Source organism: Pezoporus occidentalis, unplaced genomic scaffold (assembly GCF_034315485.1).
Source record: "Pezoporus occidentalis ecotype Australia unplaced genomic scaffold, CSIRO_AGI_Poc_V1 ctg16, whole genome shotgun sequence".
NCBI lineage: Eukaryota > Metazoa > Chordata > Aves > Psittaciformes > Psittacidae > Pezoporus > Pezoporus occidentalis.
The window spans coordinates 2,903,154-2,925,410 of record NW_026913425.1 but is presented as its reverse complement, the minus strand read 5'-3'; the positions used below and the strand labels follow the sequence as shown (position 1 = coordinate 2,925,410).

At 43.5% G+C, this 22,257-nt stretch overlaps 1 protein-coding gene across 1 annotated transcript in view; it reads left to right on the top strand.

Annotated features, from left to right (window-relative positions):
* THBS4 (thrombospondin 4) overlaps positions 1-12,638 on the top strand; it is a 43,548-nt gene extending 30,910 nt beyond the window's left edge. The window contains exons 13-22 of the mRNA XM_062612350.1: positions 1,070-1,229; positions 1,884-2,002; positions 2,823-2,875; positions 4,891-5,084; positions 5,371-5,549; positions 6,746-6,794; positions 6,893-7,089; positions 7,581-7,753; positions 10,299-10,438; positions 12,416-12,638. Coding sequence (XP_062468334.1) covers positions 1,070-1,229; positions 1,884-2,002; positions 2,823-2,875; positions 4,891-5,084; positions 5,371-5,549; positions 6,746-6,794; positions 6,893-7,089; positions 7,581-7,753; positions 10,299-10,438; positions 12,416-12,477 — 1,326 coding nt within the window. The 3' untranslated portion in view covers positions 12,478-12,638. The remainder of the gene's footprint in view (positions 1-1,069; positions 1,230-1,883; positions 2,003-2,822; positions 2,876-4,890; positions 5,085-5,370; positions 5,550-6,745; positions 6,795-6,892; positions 7,090-7,580; positions 7,754-10,298; positions 10,439-12,415) is intronic.
* Positions 12,639-22,257: the final 9,619 nt, after the last annotated feature.

The following is a 22,257-nucleotide window of genomic DNA, read 5'->3' as shown; positions in this document are numbered from 1 at the left end:
TACTGTTCCCCCAGCATGATTCAAAGGAGAACTTTAAGGGACACATGAAATCTTATCTAGAGCTAATCATAGAATCATAGGTTGTTTTGGGTTGGAAAGAACCTTAAGATCAAGTTCCAATCACCCTGCCATGGGCAGGGACACCTCGCCCTAGACCATGTTGCGCAAGGCTCTGTCCAACCTGGTCTTGAACACTCTTAGGGGTGTTCCTGTTCCAGCATCTCAACACCCACACAGTAAAGGATGTCTTCCCTCTATATAACCTAAACTTCCTCTGTTTAAGTATGAACCCATTACACCTTTGTCTTGTCACTGCAGTCCCTAATGAAGAGTCCCTCCCAGCATCCTTGTAGGCTCCCTTCAGGTACTAGAAGGCTGCTCTGAGGTCTCCACACAGCCTTCTCTTCTCCAGGCTGAACAGCCTTTCTCAGCCTATCTTCATATGGGAGGTGCTCAAGCCTCCTGATCATCCTCGTGGCCCTCCTTTGGACTTGTTCCAACAGCTCCATGTCCTTTTTATGTTGAGGACACCAGAACTGCACACAATACTCCAAGTGAGGACTCACAAGAGCAGAGGAGAGGGGCAGGATCACCTCCTTCATCCTGCTGGTTATGCTCCTTTTGATGCAGCCCAGGATACAGTTGGCTTTCTGGCCTATGAGCACACACTGCTGAGCCATGTTCAGTTCCTTTTCTCATCAACCAACATCCCCAACTCCTTCTCCATAGGGCTGCTCTGAATCTCTTTTCTGCCCAACCTGTAGCTGTGCCTGGGATTGCTCCAACCCAGGTGTAGGACCTTGCCCTTTGCTTTGGTGAACTTCATGAGGCTGGCATTGGCCACACCTCAAGCATGTCAAGTTCCCTCTGGATGATATCCCTTCCCTCTTGTGTATCAACCAAACCAGACAGCTTGGTGTCAGCAATATTCACGTAAAATGTAAACTGCCCACAGTAATACTTTTTTATGAAAGTAGACGTAAATGTAAGAGTTTTATAAATCCACAAAAGTAGAAATTAAGTATTTGGGACCCAATCTGTGCCTGATTTGGATCTGTGTCTCTTGCAGGATAACTGTGTCTTGGTTCCCAATGTTAATCAGAGAAATAGCGACCAAGATATATTTGGAGATGCTTGTGACAACTGCCGCAATGTTCTGAATAATGACCAGAGAGACACAGATGGTGATGGGAAAGGAGATGCTTGTGATGATGACATGGATGGAGATGGTTGGTCATTCTTCACTTCCAGCTTCTCTGATGTTCTTGAAACTTGCCCAGAATGTGCCATGTGTTAGGAGATTTCCTGTCACCAGTTGCATTGTCTTTGTGAAACCTGTATTTCCAGTCCTTTTCATTTATATTAATACGTAACTTTTAGCCTTCATTGGAAGCCCCAGACACTGTAACAGATAAACCTAGCCATGGTTTTTGTGTAAGTTAGGGTCATTAGTCATTCAGTAATTCCTTAAAGGTACAAACATGGCCCAGAGTACCCAGCTGCTGCCTATCCCAGATGCTGAAGAGCCACATAATTTGTATTGCTGTAGGAGCTTAAAAGAAGAATCACAACCCTTCAAACGTAATAACAAAGGTGAAATGTTCCATCTTCTAAGCTGTGAAACAGGAACAGGATAGCATGAATTGTATATAATTCATGAAGTGTGTGTGATGGGGTTGAAAGCTGTTCTTTAGCAAGATGTTTCTAACTTCTGTTAAGTGAACGGATGCACATGTAAGAAGGCTCTGCTGTGTGGGCTTATAATGTCATTCCAAGATGAAGTAGCTGCTGAAGAGGAATAGCATCTCTACTGTTCTTGATGTTTATGTTGTCCAGTAACAAATGAAGGAATTGTTTTTAACTAACATCTTGCTTTTCACTAGGTATTAAGAACCTTTTGGATAATTGTCAGAGAATCCCCAACCAGGACCAGGAGGACACAGATAGTGATGGTGTTGGTGATGCCTGTGATAGCTGCCCTACAATCAGCAACCCAAATCAGGTCAGCAGGCACAAGGAAAAAATACCCTCATTGACGGATAGGTACTTTTGAGGCTAAAAAAAAAGAGATGAGAATCAAGCAGCTCATGCAGGGTATTTACCTTTTTAACAGTAGGTATTTGGGCAGGTTTTATGGAGCTTCAGAGTCTCCTGACAATGGGAAAAGGGAGGTACCAGGTGTATTATCATAGTTTGGGAAGTTGTTAGCACTTTTGCCCTGACAGTATCTTCTGCTGGAGTGCTCTGAAATATGGGCGTGCTCCAATCCCACAGAGTCCAATGCCAGACCCAACACAGTGGCGTGATTTAGTTACACTTGATATTTCTTTATTTAGGACAAAATCCCAATGTCCTTATTTAGTAAAACTTTTCATTGCTGCTAGGTGAGAAGTCAGTGAGACTTTTCATGTTTTGAATTCTGATTAAGCCCCTTGTGACTAACTTAAATTGCTGGAAACTTTATAGAAACAGTAGATTTTCAAAGCTGCTGAAGACATCAGCTGTGGTTAGAAATGAGGGATAATTATTTCCAGTAGTAGAAGAATTTTGCTTGAACTACTCACCTTGCTTGGGCTGCTCCAATCAAGTTTAACCCTGTTTACTCATTGTCTGTTGGTTTTGTTTTCTTCTTCTTCCTTTAAATAAACTGTCTTTTTGGTTAAATGGATGATGCAAACAAGAATATATGTTTTGTGAAACAAATGTTTTTCCATGCTTTTATTTTAATTGCATTTGATTTGGTTGTGTTTTGGTTTAATACTGCCATTTTAGTAGATGCTCTCAGCAGCTGATACTGGAACTTTCACTGTTTTCTTTTGCAGTCAGATGTTGACAACGACCTGGTTGGAGATTCCTGTGATACCAATCAGGACAGGTATGCTGTGTTATGGCTTGTAACAGCAGCAGGGAAGGGGAGAGGCCTGTCTTGAGCTCAGTCAAGCTCAGACTTCCTGGAGACCTTTAATCCCTCAGACTAGCCTGAATTTAACTCCAGTACCTCCTCAAAGAGGTGTTATTTCAGGAAACATTGTTTGAACCATCAGCCTTGTTGTGTCACTTCCCTGCAGCAGTACAGTTAAGAGCTTTTCACCTTTAGCCCCATGTTCACACAGGCTTCCTGCAAGTTCCTGTGGAAGTGACATTCAGTGCAGTTCTCTGGCTGTAAAACCCAGAGCACTGCTCAGAACTTTAGTGAGGTAAAAGGCTTTTTTCTTTTATTTTCATTCCTCTTTTCTTTCTTTTTCAATCCAGCAGGAATTTCAGTTAAGGGCTGCATGTTTTCCCATAAGAATCTAATGTTCCAGAAACAGAATTTTATTACTAAGTGTAAAATAAAATAAAACATATAAAAAAAAAAAGATAAGCCCCTTTGCTTTAGCACAGCAAGAGTGACAGTGCTCCTTTCTGGCTTTACACACCCTGAGCATTCATGGAGCATGTCCTGTGACAAACTGCTCACACCTGCCTGGAAGCAGCTTCTGCATAACCAGCATTAGGGGTGGCAAGTGCTACCCTGCTCTCCATACTTAAATGAAGAAGAAAGGGAAGTGATAAATCCTATGCTGGCACAGCATGTTGTCAGCCACAGGTGGCTGCAAGGTCTTACCCCCAGGTAGTTAGTGAGTGCTGCTGCCTGGGATGATAAGTGCAGGGAGCCCACTTCCTGACCTCCACAGGGAGCGTTCCCAATCTTGGGCCACTAGCTGCAAAGGGGCCCAGCTGAGAGCTGTTTTAGGTAGATATGGCCTTGTTTTTTTCCTGTTTTAAAAAGGGAGATGGTTTCTTTTCCTCAAACCTAGCTAATATGTATAAGCATTTCCTGATAGAAACACTATAGTTCTGCCTGAGGTTAACCTTGCAGTAAATGTATGTGCATGGTCCTCATTGTATTTCATCTTAAGAATGTGCAAATACCAGTTGCTCTGACCTAAAATAAAAGTACTTTTCTTAAGCAGTGAAAGATGGGTGGGAATATGCATAGCTGTAAGTTGCAGCACTGCCCTAATTTGGCTGCATGTCACCTGCTTTGCCTGGGTTCAGCATAAAGCTACTGAGAGGAAACATGCCTGCTTATCACCAGGAACTATTTGATTTATGGTATATGTACAAGACACACCTGATTTCAGGCCATTTTTTTTGCACAGATGCACTTAACTGTTGGCATGGAGAAACAATGCAGCCACCCCATAACTTCCCAAACTCTTTTTCTGTAGTCTTTCCCCATTCCTTGTGACTCTTTACTGTAACCAGCTGATGTTGGGGGCGGTGCTTGGGAGCTACAAACTGCTCTGTTTCTCTCTATGCAGCTCGCCTGCTGGACTGTAACATAAGCAAACTTGATATGCAGGAGGGGGAAAGTGGTGCTTGGTTTTAAACAAGTCTGATTTCCCGTGTTCCTGCAGAGTCTTCCATAAATTCTTATTCGCACTCACACCTACCTGCACGTTCATGAGCAGCAAGACACTTGTGGACAACATGTCTGACAAGGGACATCAGCTGTTGAGTACTTGCTGTCTCCTGGATGCCTTTGATTGATGACACTGAACTTGTTGGATGTGTCTTACACATGCTTTAGGTGTGGATGTCATTTGAGATCTTGGGCTTTGGTACCTTTTCCCACTCCCTGTAAGGTTTCTTTTTCTTGTTTGAGTATTTTTATAGCTCCAGGCTTAGTCTGTACATTCCTGCTGCTTTATTGTATGGTCTGTGTCTGCTGCTTGTCTCCTTGCTGTTCAGCCACCTGAGTGACAAGAGGTTGTGGTGACCACTGTCTGTTTCCTGTTATGGCATGCCTCCAGTGCAATTCCCACTTGAGTACCCATGCTGTCCCCCATGCAAAGGCAAGAGCTGATGCTGGCATGCCGTTTCTTTCTGTTTCTTTGCTCATAGTGATGGCGATGGGCACCAGGACAGCACAGACAATTGCCCCACCATCATCAACAGCTCCCAGCTGGACACGGATAAGGACGGGTTAGGTGATGAGTGTGATGAGGATGATGATAATGATGGCATTCCTGACCTCTTGCCCCCCGGCCCTGACAATTGTAGGCTGGTCCCCAACCCAGGGCAGGAAGATGATAATGGTAAGATGGGCCTTCAGGAGCCATTTCAGTGCTTAGGCACTGTGTCCTTCCCCAGGCACTACACATGTGCACCAGGATCAAACACAGTCACTGGATCTGCATACACTAGTGCCAGGAGGGAACCCAACACACAGAGACCCTTTGGCCCAGGCAGAGGACCTCGAGTCCCCTCCCCAGGCACTACAGCCATCAGGGCTGAGACTTCAGCTGCTTCTCAAACACCTTGATCCACCCAGAGGTGGCTACTTGCTAAATCATAAACCTTTCACTTCTCTGATGCATTCAGGTGATGGAGTTGGGGATATCTGTGAGTCTGATTTTGACCAGGATGCAGTGATTGATCGGATTGATGTGTGCCCTGAGAACGCAGAGATCACCTTGACAGACTTCAGGGCCTATCAGACAGTGGTGCTGGACCCAGAGGGAGATGCGCAGATTGATCCCAACTGGGTGGTTCTTAACCAGGTAAAAATACATCTAATGTTTCTTACCTAGCTGAGAAAGATCTTTTGAAAACCACAGTAAAACTGTCTCTGTAATTGCTGGACCTCTGACAAACAAGTGGAAAGTGGAAGCTGTTGTTGGTTGACTATTTTACAGGAGTTACAACAAAGAAACATTTTTTTTAGCATATGATAGCTTTGGTGCGTCTCATAGTCTAAAATAACTACAGGGTGGTCAGCTTCTTCTGGGTAGATTTCACTGCTGCGAAGAAGGTGAGTACACAACTTTTGTGTCACACTATTTAAGTATTTCTGTAGCAACAGTTTCATGAATCCTTCCCAAAATTTTGGAAGTCTGACCTGCTGTGTAGCAGAGCATTTACTCTAGATGGAGTCCAGTAACTGTTACTTATACTAACAAATCTTAGCCTCCAGGAGGCTAATGTGTTCTGAGTCACAGGGAATGTGCAGTTTATTCCCACTGGCAAAGTCACTGCCAAGCCAGCTGAGATGTATACGCCTTCCTTAACTCAGTCCCAGCAGTCAGTTTAATCCCAAATTCCATGATCAAACTGTACAAGCTAAGGGTAGGAAAAGCTCTCTTCTGCCCCAGCCCTCTTTCTGACATCCCCCCAGCCCTGTGCCCAGTTCTGGTTCAGTGATTTGCAGAATCAAATTTTGCAGTAGGAAAGGCAAATCATTCCTGACTCAGGGCACACAAGCAGCTGAAACATTAGTATTTTATTATAGTCCTCATTGTAATTCAGATTAATTATAAATAAATATATAAAGAGATTATGGAATCGTAGAATAATTAGGGTTGGAAAGAACCTTAAGGTCACTGAGTTCCGACCTCCTTGCCTTGGGCAGGGACACCTCCCTCTAAACCATGCTACCCAAGGCTCTGTCCAGCCTGGCCTTAAACACCGACAGGGTTATAAATTATTATTAATATTATAAGTATTATTTCATATTACATATTATAATTATATATTTATATTGACATTTTTATTTATATTATTATTTGTATATTATAAATCATTATTTGTATTATATAGAATTATAAATAAATATCTATAAAATGATTTAATTAATTACAAGTGTTACTGTGAGCAAAGGGAGGAGATGAGGGAGTGCTAGAGGGAGGCAGAAGGGGCTGCCAGGTGTAGCCAGTTCAGCTCATCACAGACACCAAACAGCCTAAATTTACTCTTACAGGGCATGGAAATTGTGCAGACTATGAACAGTGATCCTGGCCTTGCTGTTGGTAAGTACCTTTTCTGAGGTTCAAGTTTTACAGCAAAAAACTTAGAGCATGTGAACTCATTTTCTGCAGACTTAATTTAACCCATGTGTGTCCCTCAGGTTACACGGCTTTTAACGGTGTTGACTTTGAGGGCACTTTCCATGTGAACACCGTGACAGATGATGACTACGCTGGCTTTATTTTTGGTTATCAAGACAGCTCTAGCTTTTATGTGGTAATGTGGAAACAGACTGAACAGACGTACTGGCAAGCGACTCCCTTCAGAGCTGTTGCAGAGCCTGGCATTCAGCTAAAGGTACTGGTCATAGCTCTTAGCTTGTGACACAGCAGTCACCACAGCCTGGCTATGCCATCCTGCCGTGGGTTGGCTGTGCCACCAGACCATCTGACTACTGTGGGCTAAGCCATCATGCTGTGCATTTGCCAAGCCATCACTGCATGGTGGCTGCTCTGCCTTACTGCTATTGTCTCCCTGAAACGTGCAAAACTGCCACACAGCCCTTTCAATAGCAGTATTTGTTAGGGAAATACATGCAGTCTTGCCCTTGCTCATCAGCTGGAGGGTTTAGTCTCTGCTGTCATTGTGCTCTGACTGTAGCTGGTCAAACTGCCTCCTTGTCCTTGTTTTCCATGCAAGCAGTGGCTCGAGTTAAAAAAAAAGAAGTTAGGAGCATGTGAGCAGGAGGGAGGGTACTTCTGCAGACCTGCTCCCCTTTACAGAAGGACTTATAGCTCCTGAAAATCACATTTCTCTGTGATTGGCATTGGCAAATTGTATTTCTGCAGGCTGTGAAATCCAAGACGGGCCCTGGTGAGCACCTTCGCAACTCCCTCTGGCACACGGGGGACACCACTGACCAGGTCAGGCTGCTGTGGAAGGACCCCCGAAATGTAGGGTGGAAAGACAAAGTCTCCTACCGCTGGTTCTTGCAGCATAGACCTCAGATCGGTTACATCAGGTAAGAGAGGAAAGGATAGATACGGTGAGTACAGATACATGTCTGCCTAAACTGTTGTTTCTCAACACCTAATTCAGACAACAACCTGGGAACCTGTGAGATGTTTGAGCTTTCAACTGATGAAAACTTGTAACAGGCTAGACTTTTGAAATTCAGCCTGCAATACTTTCCTTAGGAAACATAATTCCAAGTTATGCCTGTTTGTAACCCGAGTTTTATGCCATCTGGGTGTTGTAACTGGTTACTACCTTAATAAGCCCTTTTCTGGCTTTAATACCTTGTTTACTAAGCAACTGATGGCCACTTATCTCATAGAATCATAGAATAGTTAGGGTTGGAAAGGACCTTAACATCATCTAGTTCCAACCCCCCTGCCATGGGCAGGGACACCTCACGCTAAATCATATCACCCAAGGGCTCGTCCAGCCTGGTCTTGAACACTGCCAGGGATGGAGCATTCACAACCTCCCTGGGCAACCCATTCCAGTGCCTCACCACCCTAACAGGAAAGAATTTCCTCCTTATATCCAATCTAAACTTCCCCTGTTTAAGTTTTAACCTGTTACCCCTTGTCCTATCACTACAGCCCCTAATGAAGAGTCCCTCCCCAGCATCCCTATAGGCCCCCTTCAGATATTGGAAGGCTGCTATGAGGTCTCCACGCAGCCTTCTCTTCTCCAGGCTGAACGGCCCCAGCTTCCTCAGCCTGTCTTCAGACAGGAGGTTCTCCAGTCCCCTGATCATCCTCATTTCAAAATTTCTTAATTTTGATCCTTTAGAGTATTTTTGTTGGAATCATGATAGTTCATTTACAGATTCTGGGATAACAGAATTGGTAAAAGTTGTCCACTTAAAAGGTTATGATCCTAACTAAGATCAGTAATTGTTGTGACACGATAGATTTGAGATTACATAGCATACATTCAGAAAGTTTGTCAAAGCTGTGTAATGCATGTTATTTATTTTTTTATTTGAAAAACATAGAAGAAATCACCCCTCAGGAAGGAGCATTTCATTCTGCACCATCCAGGTCAGCAGGAATTATACCTGTAGATCAATGGCAGTGTTAAAATGCAAAAAAAAAAAAAAAAAACCAAAAAAAAAACTGGCATCATCAGCTCAGTTTTGCAGCATTGTAATAGAACAGAAATAGATGTATGTCAGTTCTTCAAAAAATCACCGCCATGCAGTTGAGATGCAGTAACTTGATATTATATTTATTCCAGTTTTCTGGTGCAGAGCATCAACTTCATTGGTAATGGGAATGAGCATATTTGACTTCCTGCTAAAGTGGATTATGAGTATTTATTCTATCAGTTGTGTCCCAGCCACAGGGCAGTTGTGAATAGGTCTTGGGTGGCAACTTTTGTTTAGTCCAAGCTGTTTGTGAAGCTGCTTCACAAGCAAACATCTGCCTGTGGTTGCAGTCTCTAGCCAGCCTGATTAATGCCCCCTGCAACTGGGAAAGCTAGCGAAGTCAGTGTCACAGTCCTTCAGAAATTAAAGGCAGCCAGGCCTAAAGTGAACCTCTGCCAGCTCTCTGTCTAAATCTTGCTGCGGTCTGTTTAGGCCAGGTGCCACAGACCATAATGCGTCTAGCAAAGGTTTTCTGAGGCATCAAGGAAGCATAGGAAAAAGTCACTTGAGGTAAGACTCTCCCACAGAAATCTATTCATTGTACAGATGCTTTTGAACTACCTCAGCAAATCAGGAAATAAACTCAGGAACATAACAGGAATTGATGGTTGTTTTTTTTTCTTATTTTATAAAAAGACACAGGAACTTTCTTTCACTTTACCACTGTTTTCTTGCATGTCAGGGTCCTCATCCAAACAGGGTCTTTCAGGCTCATCATCCTCTAAGTCACTTACCCAGTTCCCCAGAGGCTGAGGACTTGGTGCAGACAGTGTTGCAGCATCCCAGCTAGCTCCAGCATGGTTCTGCTGAAGCCCTAAATGCAGGGCACATGCTGGGAAGCTGGCAGGGCACAGCTCTTCCCAGAGCTGCTTGGGAATTTGCAACAACGAAATGCCAGATCATCAGAACTGTTCCTGGAATTAATCACAGTCACATTTTTAAAGAAACTCACAGTGAAGTTTAACATTCAAAATGGTTTGTTTGAAACTTTGCCTATTAAAAGAGAAAAAAAAGGTTTAGCTTCAAACTGTGTGAGACAATATCCATCTGGCCTTCTTCAACTGGCCTAATCTGGTTCTCCCTTTCTCCTGTAACTGTTGACTGTGGAAATTTTCAGAGTTAAAGCTCTCAACCTGACTGACTACAAAAAAATATTCCAGGGCTTTTGTAGGATGTGTAAAAAACCCCCAAAACCACCAAAACACCCTCCCTCTCCAGCTCTTGACAGCATGCAGCATTACTGCAGTCCCCGGACTCCAAGAGGAGCTATCTTAGCTTCTTTTTCTCCTATGAGAAGGAGGGAGAATACCATTTCCAAGGCTGGAGCTGCCATCGATAATGAGATTACTTTCATGAATGTTGCAGCCCTGGAAAAGACATAATGGACCTTCTGTCTGCTTTCATTAAGGGCAAGATTTTATGAAGGCTCTGACCTAGTGGCAGACTCTGGTGTAACTATAGACACCACGATGCGTGGAGGACGGCTTGGAGTTTTCTGCTTCTCTCAGGAAAATATTATTTGGTCCAACCTGAAATACCGCTGCAATGGTAATGTTGCTTTTACATCATTTTACCTAACAACTAGCAAATGACCATGAAGTAGTGTGGTAGTGTGGCTGCTGGATTAAGCCATTTTGCATCCCTTCCATTGCTTTTCATTCACAAGTTATTCACAGCTGTGAAACACCTCCCCTGACACCAGCAGCATGCTCCAGCCCAGCCAGACGGGAACTGACACCTCACAACTGCTCCTCCCAGAGCAGTCACTCTGCTGCAGAGATTGTGCCAACTAAGTAGTATAGCTGTCATCAGAGAATTAAATACGTTATTTAAAACCAACCAACTGTGAGCTGTACACACACAATATACATTCTGGGGCCATTATACATGTAGGATGCCTTGAGCTGTAAATACAGCATGAAAGAAATCTGGAGAGCCACTGGGATCAGTCACCAGGCATCAGTATCACACGTGTATTTGTTGGTTGCTCCTGTCTGTGTTAGGACAAGATCATGAGATGTGCTTTGTCCCATGGAGGAATCCTTCTCAGACTGTCGGATCATGCTGGCTTACACCTCTTGGGGTCAGAGCCTCCCATCTTAGCCCTAATCTCCCACTGTATAGAGTAACTCAATCCTTGGTCACTCACACAGAAGCTGTTTGTGTCAGGACATTTCTGCCCTGGCAACACTACCTTGCTGGTAGTGAGGTTGGAGAGGCTGCCCCGCTCCTCTCAGCATCAACCCTTACCTGACCAAAGCAGCCTTCAGAAAACAAGTTACTAGCCAAGTTGGAATAGTTTCTCTGTCTGCTGTCTGTGGATCCAAGAAGCCAAGACCATGTCTGCGGTGGACACAGCCACTGCACAGCCAGACCCTGGCTCCGTGGTGTGTTCCGATGATGAACCCTGGTTCCTGGGCACTCGGCATGCTTATAGCGAGTGCTTGGACGTCATGGTTAAACAGGGAAACTTTTAGACAGTGGTACTTTCAATTATAAATTACTTGATAAGAGTCTGAAAACAGACGCTTATCAAGTAATTTTTGCAGACATATGTGATTTCCCAGCAATAATATTTCAAAGCTGCTGCTGAAGCTGTAGATACTGTCCTGGCAGTGAGCAGGTAGTGACTTTGCTGCAGGCACTTCAGTAGGTCGATTAAATCCACTCAGAGAAGTCTCTGGAGTCCCCAAGCATCCTGCTTTCATTTTAGAAAAAGCTTAAAAGGAATTTTCAAGCCTCAAAAAAAGGTCAACAAAAAGCAAAGAACTTGCCCTTTTTTGCTGTATACTGTGTGTATTTACATAGTTACTTCCTTTTTTAGTTTAGTTACCTGTCCTGCATCGGGGTGGAAATAACCAAAATAAAGTTGAGGTCACGCAGTTGAGCTTCATTGTTGAGACTCCATCTTTGGCTGCAGCTTTAGCTCTATGGTTAGCTCTGTAGCTGTCCAGATACAATGGGAGCTGGCAAAGGCACCCTGCAAATTCAACACTTCCAGCAGAACTGTAGTTGCTCTTATGACATTGACCCACCTCCAGCTTAACTTCACCAATGCTGAAGTGGTTTTCTTCTACCAGTCCTTGAATTAATGTTTCTGTCTCTTCTTGCGGCGTGGGAAACCATTACAGGGAAGTTGAATTAGGAGCCATGAGAAACAGAGGCGCTGACATAGAGACATGTCTGGGGTACAGAGAAAGACAACCGCATTTTCTGCCTTTCCAGTCAGCATTTACTAATAAAAATATAGATGTGGAAGCCACAAAATTTTTGGATGGAAATGTAATTTGAAGGTTGGTAGTGCTCCATTATGGGCTGGCGCCATAGCATGCACTGTCTAGTTAGCCTCCCTCTGCTTTTCAGTGGTATACAGCTAAAACTGAGAACAGTCCCTGTTCATTCTTAATGCATAAACAAAAGAGAAGGCATGGTACCTAAAGAAGAATATGCAGGTAATTCATTAATTGAAGTGCTCCCTTGTTTTGTCAGAAGAGACTAAACTTTTACATATTTCCCTATTTTCAGATACCATCCCAGAGGACTTTCAAGAATTTCAAGCTCAGCAATTTGGAGTTGGGGATATTTAAGAACAAGCAAACTAACACTGCTATTGCAAACAATAAACCAATATATTTTAAATCCTTATATGATTGTTGTTGTGGAGTGCACACTGCAGCTTGTTCTCATTGATGTGACTTTGTCAGACTTCTTTTTTGTATAAAATAAAAAGGAGACAAAATAGGCTGGAGCTTCACTTGTTTTTGAATTTGCCCTGAAATCTAGGGAGCAGCATGTAATGGGGTGACATGTGGTTTCTCAGCAAAAGTTTGAATCTATTGCCATTTTGGATTTGATATTAAAGAGAGTGGGGAAGAAAGTGCAATTTTGTCTATATCTGAAATGTGTCAGAAACAACAGGTTGCAGCCAGTCACAAAGTGGTTGGGAGCAGTCTGGCAAAGCCAAGGGCTTTTTAGTACCTTTCTAGTCCTGCTAGGATAGTTTTCTCTCCTGTGGAGCAGTTCAACTCCTTTGGTAGGCCTCCTCTAAGAACTCTATTAGACCTCCCTCCCTGCCCTCCCACTCCCCGGAAACTGTGAGTAACACTGTCACATCCTGTAAAAGCCAAAAAGCTGACTGCAGGGCATTGTATTCACAGCTTATTACTTGCATGTGACTAAACAAAAAAAAAAGGACATAGGGAAATAAATGCAGAGTCACCTATACAGAGAAAATGATCCTAATTTTCACATATGCAAAGCCGGGCTTTGACCTGCGGTCTGCACTCAGAGCACTCTCTCAGCAGGTACTGCACTCATGAAAAGTCACCAAGTTAAAACCCCAAACCACTGCATGAAGCATTAGCAACCATTAGGAAAGGACTAAAAAACAAACAGTAAAAAAACACCCTATCACAATGTACCCTGTAATTTGAAGTATAGAAAGGTGTTGGATACCATGTGATTTCTCCTATATTCTTCTTCAAGCTGAAGTAAGGAAAGGGAGGGTGGGACAAGCTCCAAGGACAGCTGAAGAGAAGGATATTGCAGCCTCTAGAGTAATTGCTTTAAAAGGGACAATGGAAATGGTATTTCAGCAGGTAGGGAGTATGGCGAGGGTTTAAAAAATCAGAAGTAGCCCTGAGCAAATGAAAAGCTGTGGCTCCTTCCCAGCATGAGAGCACAGGGAAAATGCGGAGTTATCAGGTGAGTGCATCAAAACAATAAAAACATTTCCTGTTCTCAGTACAGTAAAAATGCCATTGAAGTTTATGGTGCTAGCAAAAGCTTGGGGTCCAGGAAGAGTTTTCACTCGGGGCCTGTTGATAATCACCAAGGCTTCTGGGAGCAGCACAGCCCTGGGACCTGACTCACGAGGGATCCCAGAGTCACAACACTGGAGCACTCATCTGGCACAGCACTTAATTGTGAAAGGGCCTCCCGTGTCAGTCCTCCTTTCCCCTTGGCTTCACCAAACCCAACTTCAATCACTAGGTTTTCAACTGAGGACTGGAAGGCTAGTTACTTTGGAGCAACACAGAGGGTATTGTCACATTATGCTTAGAAGATGAGAATAAACATCTTTTTCTAGCTGAACATAGGCTGCAACTGCAGTATTATTTGTTTATGAAAGAGAACACAGACTATGAAGCAAATTTGTGTCTTCCTTCTCCTGCACTTGGATTTCACTGGATGGAGCTGCCCTTCCCCAGGCAGAAATGCTCTCTGGATGGTTTGGGTGCAGTCTGAGCAGGAGCAGTTTCTCATTCTGTGCTGTGTGAGCCTGCAGCACACACATCTTGCACAAGTGGTCTGTTCCTCACAGTGGGTGCCACAGACCTGGCCCACCATGCCCTGCCTGCAGCGTGTGCTGGTCAGAGCATGCCAGCACATAGCAGCTCCATCAGGAAACATCCGAACTCCTGCCAGCCTCTGAACCTCCACCCATTGTGTCCTCTCCCATGGCTGGAGGCTCTCCTCCTGGTACAGGGGCTGGGAAGGGAGCACCCTGGCTGTTGGTCACACCAGCTTGCCACCTTCGAATCTGGCCATTCCCAGGCTCTCTTCAAGTCTATGCCACTGTCACTGCCACTGGAGACTGGAAGGAAGGAGGCTCTTGTGCTGTCAAAGTCAATTGCATGAAGCTGTGAGCTTCTAACCTCCCCCAGGAGAAAACACACTGCCTTTGTCAGCCGGCAGCCACAGAAACCAGTTGCAGCTCAGGCAGCTCGAGCTCTTCCTTTGTTTCAGAAGGTGCTGTTGGAACATTACAGCAGGCTGCCAGAGCTCACTGCCTGTTGTGTTGACACACCGACTGCTGGAACTGAGGAACAGCGAACCAAGGAATAGCAAGTCCGGCTGTTGCAGACAAACATTTGCCCCTGGGTCATGGTCTGGGCTTGGGAAGCCTCCTGCCCTTCACCTTCCCATCGGAGACAGTGCGGTCCCTTGTGTGTGTTTAAACAAGCTCCTCTTGCATCACCACCTCTTTCTGGATGATTCTGCAGCACAGATATAGCTTCATGTGTGGCCTCTGGCAAGTGAAAATGCTGCAATCCTACATCTTTCAAACCCTATGTGTAGCTTTCCCTTGCCCCCACCACCTGCAGAGCAGAGCAGCACTCTGCTGGAGAGGCAGCTGCAGAGTCCTGGGGCTCCTGCGCCAGGGTCTAACGTCTCACCACAGGTTAACTCTTTCCTGCATGCTACAAACACTGTGACAAACACAATTCAAATGCTTCTGTTCTCCTGGTTTGAAACTCCATGGGAGAACATCCTGCCGTGGTGCTGCAGGGTGAGGTGAAGGTAGGGGTGGGCACAACAGCGGCAGGCTGCTGAGCAAAGACTGCTTGCTCTCACAGACTCTTTGCACTGCTCAGGAGCCACCTGCACCATGCTCAAAAGACAGAGCCTACCACTACGCACACCAGAGCTGCATGGAGAACAGCAGCCTCCATTCCACCCAATGAAACTCGGTCGGCAGCTTCTCATAGCCACAGGGAACCCACGTCTTGGTGTGATCTATGGCACAGACACAACCAGCCCCAGCAGGCAGGCTGCAGCCAGCCGATGCTGATACAAGACTGCAACAGCCCAAATGCGGATGGCAGGAAGCAAGGACTGCAGGGCAGTGCAGGGAGATGCAGCACTTTCCCTGGTGTGGATCTAGGCGTCTTATTCAGCTGCTATCCACCACACCATCCAGGCAAGTGAGAAAACAAATGAGAAATCCTTGTCTATCCTTGGCCTGGGAAATATTCTGTTTGTGCTGTCAGAGGTATCCGACACATCTCAGAGCTCGATTGTACAGATGAATCTGTGCAACCTGTCATCTTGTGAAGGTCACACTCTGGAGGGATTCAAAACCGGATGGACAGGGAAGACATGTAATATTCCATAGGCCAACATGTTCATTGCTAAACAATGTCCCAGTGTAGTGAATAAAAACGATCAACCAGTTTACCATTACTGCCTCAGCAACTCCTTACCTCATATATTTGTATATGTCTCAAGTTTCTCCCAAAATAAATGGACTTTTCAATTTTTATACAGAAGACCAATTCATTTCAAATGTATGAAAAACTTTATTGGTCCATTAAACATTAAATCTATAACAATACATTCACTCAGTATACAAAAGGAAGTGTTCATAAAAACCATTAACATGCTTTAAAAAACGCAAAGCTGTTGACTATTTTACAATTAAGATCTTAAAACTCTGACTTCTTTACCAAGCCTTAAAAGTCAAAGTGTTACAGTTACTACAGATCACAAAAACTCACAAAAAAAGTTCAATAAATGAGCAAACCTCCACTTCCCTGGGCTACAGCTTAATAAAATAAAAAAGAAACAAAACACACACACACCAAAAAAGTTCCCTTGAGATATTAAGAACCTTGTAAAAGACTAATTAAAATCCCCTCATTGCTAAGAAAATGCATTTACATTTTGACTACTTTGCATCCAGTTTTCAAACATGGCATATACCAGACCAGGCACTGCTCCTCGTGGTAAACAAAAAGCAGACAGTGAACCTGTATGTTCTCAGTAACTATTTTCTCACCTTGCATATGGCAAGTTGAACAATTTTCTCTGAAAGTCAATGCTTTTTGCCTTAAGTCTGTCTGTATGGATGCCCAATGACACCTAAGCACCTGGACATGTGTTGGTTAAAGGAGAAGTAAAGCCCTGGTATGAGTTAAAAGGTATTATTTCCCCATAGCTTTCCAAAATTCTTGTTGGCTTCACACCAAGGCTTCTTTGGCAAACATGTGGCGGCAGTGGTGCACCCCGCAGCTCTGCTGAGCAAAAGCCCTGGAAGCTTTCAGCTGCTGGAGAGGTCTCAAAGCTGATCACTGTGGCTCTGAAGAAGTTTGTGCAAATGGCTGCCCAGCACAGCCCTGGGAGCTATTGGAGACTGGCAAATGGGGCTTGTATCTAAATAAATTCCACCTTTAAAAAAAAGCATTATTGAACAGGTGGGAATGAGTCAAAACCAGGTTTGATAAACAACCAACAAACCAAATCAAAGCTGGATTTAAGACCCCCTTGACACCTACAGAGTTTCATCTGGCATTAGAAAGCAGCCACCATGCCAGTCTCCTGAAGTTTCTACTTCAAACCCTGCACAGTGTGCCTGCACCCCTGGCAGTGTTCAAGGCCAGGTTGGACAGAGCCTTGGTTGACATGGTTTAGGGTGAGGTGTCCCTGCCCATGGCAGGGGCATTGGAACCAGATGATCTTAAGATCCTTTCCAACCCTAACTAGTCTATGATTCTATCTCCACCCATGGGCACATGGGCATTCTGCCATCAGGATGTTGAAAACACAGAGAGATACCAGTTCCCAAGTTATGTATTCTGTTACAAGAACAAAAAGCCAAAGCTTTCTAAGCACTCGACCGCTGGCATTCCCTTGTACAGTCATGTGAAATGCTCAGTTCAAATTACTGTTTACAAAATTGAAAACACAAAGTAAGATGTCATGGCGCTCATTATGTGCTTTCCTCCCACAAGAACTCGTAGGCCATTTCAAAATACAAAGAAGCAGTTTTCATAGAGAAAACTGATCCATATAATCAACTATGATCCTTGACTTTAACACTGCAGTTTGTCCTGCTATAAAAGGAAAGGATCAACAAGACATAGCAAAGAATTCTTTGCTAGTTTCTAGCACCAAAGACATCCCACTTGACAGGAAGCAGAATGGGAGTGAAGCAGGTTTACAATGCCTTTAAAAACAATTCAAGGAGAAAAAGGCAAATAAAACAGGGAGAGACAACCAGCAAACAAAAGACATTGCTTCTAAAGCCCAGAAGGAAAGACGAGAGCAAAACTGTAGCTTAAGTTTTAGCTTAAGTCTGCATGGAGACTTGAGCTAACACATCTAGCCACACAGGTACAGTCTCATGGTATCATGCTTCAGCAACGTATTCAGGAGAAAAGCCTAGCAGCTGATAGCAGAAAATCTTTATAGCTAGTCAGCTATAAATGCAGTCAGCGGATTATTCTGTTACCAGTCTGTTCAGAGATGCCCATGATAGCGTGGGCTGCTAGCCAAAGTTTGAGCAGTCTGTCTTGAGCTCCCAAATTTTGCTGATGCACTGGTCAAAACCAGAGAACTGTTAAAGGACAGCTTTTTTTCAATAGTGCAACAGTTACTTCATTAATAGGAACGTTCTAGCCCAGAAATGGCCACACCAGTGGCCGATGAAGCATTTGTACGTGCACAGTTCATAATCTCAAAGCGCTTCTAGATCTGTAAAAAGGTGCTAAAACACAAAATAAATAAATAAATAAACATGCAGCGTTTATGATTCTGGGGGGGACAAGCCCTCCTTCTGACTATGCATAGATTAGCAACACTGAATTACCCATTTCAGATGAAAGTGGCCCAACCCAGCCACGGTTTACTGAATTAGCTGGGCAAGTACGAGCTTTTTGAACCCCATGGAAATGCTTGAAGTGCAGAGCTAAGAGTATCACAAGCGTGTAACAATACTGATGTGTGACCACAGTGCTGTTCCTTACTAGGCATCCAGCTGCAAGGGCTGCCTGCACGCTTTGAGGAACTAGGTGGTAAACAGCAAACAAGCACACTCATCTGCTTTCCAAACATTCATAATGAGGTTTTATGGTATCACTTATTAGTGCACCTATCTGGATTCAGACATTTGCTCTCTGAGTCCATCCCACCGATTCTACCCCAAATAAGAACCAGTCATGACTGCCGCTCTCAGTTGCCTTCATGAGAAAAACTAAAACTGTTCCAGTCTCGGACAGTGCAGCAGTGAGGCTCCAAATATCCTTTCTTACGACAGACAACTTGAAAAAGTAGAAAGGTGCTGATAAAATTATTTCACCTTCCCAGCGTAACTAACTTGTGCCAGCAGTCGGCTCCTCCAAGAGTTCATTACACGATACCATTAGTATTAACTAGAGGAAACTTAGTACTGGACATGTTCTCTAGTCTTCCTGTGTTTGTAATGACAGCTTCCTCACTTCATACCGCCCAAAAATACTAGGAGCCAGAAATGCTGCTCTGCTTAAGCCTGAGAATTCAATGAACAATTGCAGCACAAGGCAGGATAGACACCAAGCAACTAACCACCTCAAGCAGAGCAGACACCTGCACTTTCAGATATGGGGAGAGAAAGTTAACTGTTTACAGTTTAAATGTAAATGCAAGCAACAACTACTCATTTACTTAGAAAAGCATCAGGCTATTTGTGAGTCTTCCCAGATCACCTTACACTGTGCAATATCATCTGAGACAGCTCCCTAAGAGGTTTATCAAGCACATATTATTTTAGTCTTCCACATGCACCATGGGTCTGACTTCAGTCTTGTACACACCAGCGTAATGCACAAGGCAGTATTACCCAGTCACAGGCTCAGTTCAGGTTTTCCAGTTCCAGTGCCACCTGAATTATCAGCTATCACACCAATAGGTAGGAAGGCACTTCTTCAGAAGGTTTTAAAAGCCCAATTGTGTGAGTTGTTTGGAATCTATGAACTGGGCATTTGAATCCTCAACCCTTGCTGAGGATTTTGTTAAGTAGTTGCACATGGAAGTTCACAGTGCAGATTTTACAGTGAATAGTAAGGCTGTAACACTTGCTTGGCCAGCAGGAAGCCATGCCTGAGGATCTAGGGGTGTTGAACACCCAGGTGCCAAGAGTTACTGATTCATTAGAAAGGCCTGTAGATACACAGCTGGATCTGCGACTGCAGCATGGACAAACAGGTCATCAAAGTTATTTTCAGGGTGATTTCCCACAATGTTTGCTCAGAAGTAGACAAAGCAGTGTGGTCAGGCACTGGTCCATTCCCACCCTACCTATACCAGCAGATCTAGATGCTTAAGGTCAATAGTGGAAAGAAATGATGAAGTAGCAACTCAGTGAGGCAAGTGCTGCGTAAAAAGAATGGACTTATGCCTCACTATGGACTTCACTCTTACAACCCTGTTTTGTCTGTGTAAAAACTACTTCTTTACATACAAACTATAAAAAAAAATGAGCACAATGAGGTGCAGGGAGTCCCTATGCAGGCAGATACTGCCTACATAAAATAAGTCTCTTTGTAAACAAATAAGAACATCCAATAGCCAAGATATATGTTAAGGTCATCCACATTTATGACTGCTATCAGAAACAGTTACCATTCCCTGCCTTTTAACCTGACATAGTGTATGCCGCCTTCTGCAGCGCTCCATGCCCAGATTGTTCTGTTAGAAAACACATTGCTAATTAAAAAAAACAAAGTTTAGTTTCTCATAGTACAACACACATGGCAATAGAAGGTAACTTCTGCAAGCCTCTATACTTTAGGGAAAGCCTTCACTAAGGGAGGAGCAAAAGCCTGGACTGTCTCAGCTGCAGCTCACAGCTCTAGCACTAGATCAAGATTGTTTGTTAGAATAACTGCCGTGAGTTAGGCAGGACAACTGTTAGTCATCATTGCACAGCCCATAAGCTCTTATCTTAGGGATGAGATAAAGGCTTCTATATTGACAATGTGTTAACAAAGGCCCTCTTCTGCTGCAGAAGGATCTGTGTGATGGGAATTCAAATGCAGAGAGAGACACACTGATGGGCCCCCATGCTAGCAGAGCTCTTGGCGAGATTAGAACCTTCCAGCAGAAGCAAAAGGAAAGGGAAAAAACTCTGCTTTCCTCTCCAGAGCTATTTGTTGCTCTTCTAACTCCATGTCAAAGCTAAGCTTCAACTGCTTTTTCCCCCTAGATACACACAGGAAGAGCAGCAGGGGAGTCACCTCTGGACAGACTCTTCCTTCCCTTAGATCTCATGACGTGTATTTTGAGGCTTTTAATCACCAAGGGTAGGTGGTGTAAATACGCAGGACTGCAGACCTGTAGAATTTGTTTGAGGTAAGAGTACATGGGATCGGAAAGATCGCATCCCTAGCAAGCTCTAAGCAGGATAGAAGCCTTAAGATAACCATAGCAAAAAGGCAGCTAAAATGGTAATGAAAACAAGAGCAGAACTGAGATCTGTTACTTTAGGATTACTCTCCAGGTGTGCATCAGCAATTATTGCAACAGATCAAATAAGGCATGCAAATATTTTGGCCACCACCCTGGCCTCTATTTTGTGCTTGACTTTGTTTTGCAGAAACTACTGGTACTTTTAAGGCTCCTTCATATATCAAAACAAGAACTGCTATATCTGTTGATTTTGTTTATATCTTGCACATTTTATATTGTGTGTATATATATGTAGCGAGAAAAAAGCCAAAACTTCTAAGACTAGCATAAGTCACAAATTCACCCCATTGGAACGTAGGCAACCATACTAGGTTCAATCTTACTCAGCATTTAGGGCATCCAAGCTGTTGTTCTACCACCGTATTGTCTGCTTAAAAGCCAATGAAAGTGACATTGTACAGTTTAATATTGTCAAGTCAGTCATATGTACTAAAGCAGCTGCTGTTACATTTGTGTCTTCTGGTTTTGTTTTTCTGACTGCTTACCCCACTGCTTGAAATAGAAAGTCTCCAAAAGAAGTCTAGTCTCCATTAATGGATTGGTTGGCTAAGTTCCAACCCAACAGCAAAACTAACATCAACAGAGGAGTATAAAAATACAGCAGTTAGAAAGAATACTTTCCAATCAACATGCAGGCAGAAAAGGAACATGATGCACCGCAGTCCTTTTCTGACCATCAATGTATTTAAAATATTATAAAATTAGTAACAGATACAGAAGTGAAGATCCTGGGAGGTCTTTAGACACAAGCTGAAACAGCAAGGTAGGAAAGTAAGCGAGCACTCCACTTTTAAATTTGACAGCAACTGGCAGTGCTCATGTAATTAGCATTTTGCCAACAGCAAACATCCTGAATAGAGAATGTACCATATCTTAAATCCTGGTGCACTACATTCAACATGCAATTTAGGAGAGCTGGCAAAGCAAAGTTGGACAAAATTCAGAGTTTAAGAATTTTTGCATAGAAATCCCCTTCTGTTAACCACTGGACCAGATCTGAATTGCATAAAATATTCAGGTGCCTTTAAAAGTTATAACAGAATAAATACTCTATTATCATTGGTACATTCCTTTCTCAATCTAGGTAGACAATAACTTAATGTATTTAATATTTAGATAAAGAATTTTTAGTAGATGCTTTGGCAATCAAATTCTTACATATTCTCTATTTCTAAAGAAGTATTTAGTTATGTTTCTGGAAAGAAAAAGTCTGGATAATACTCACAAGAATTATATGCTGTACAGAACAGCAGTCCAAATCATCACTGCAAACTGTAAAGGACACAGTTAATAGAAGAGTATGGAAAGGAATGCATATTTGCTAGAAGATAGCCAACATTCACAGGAAGGAAGAAGATATA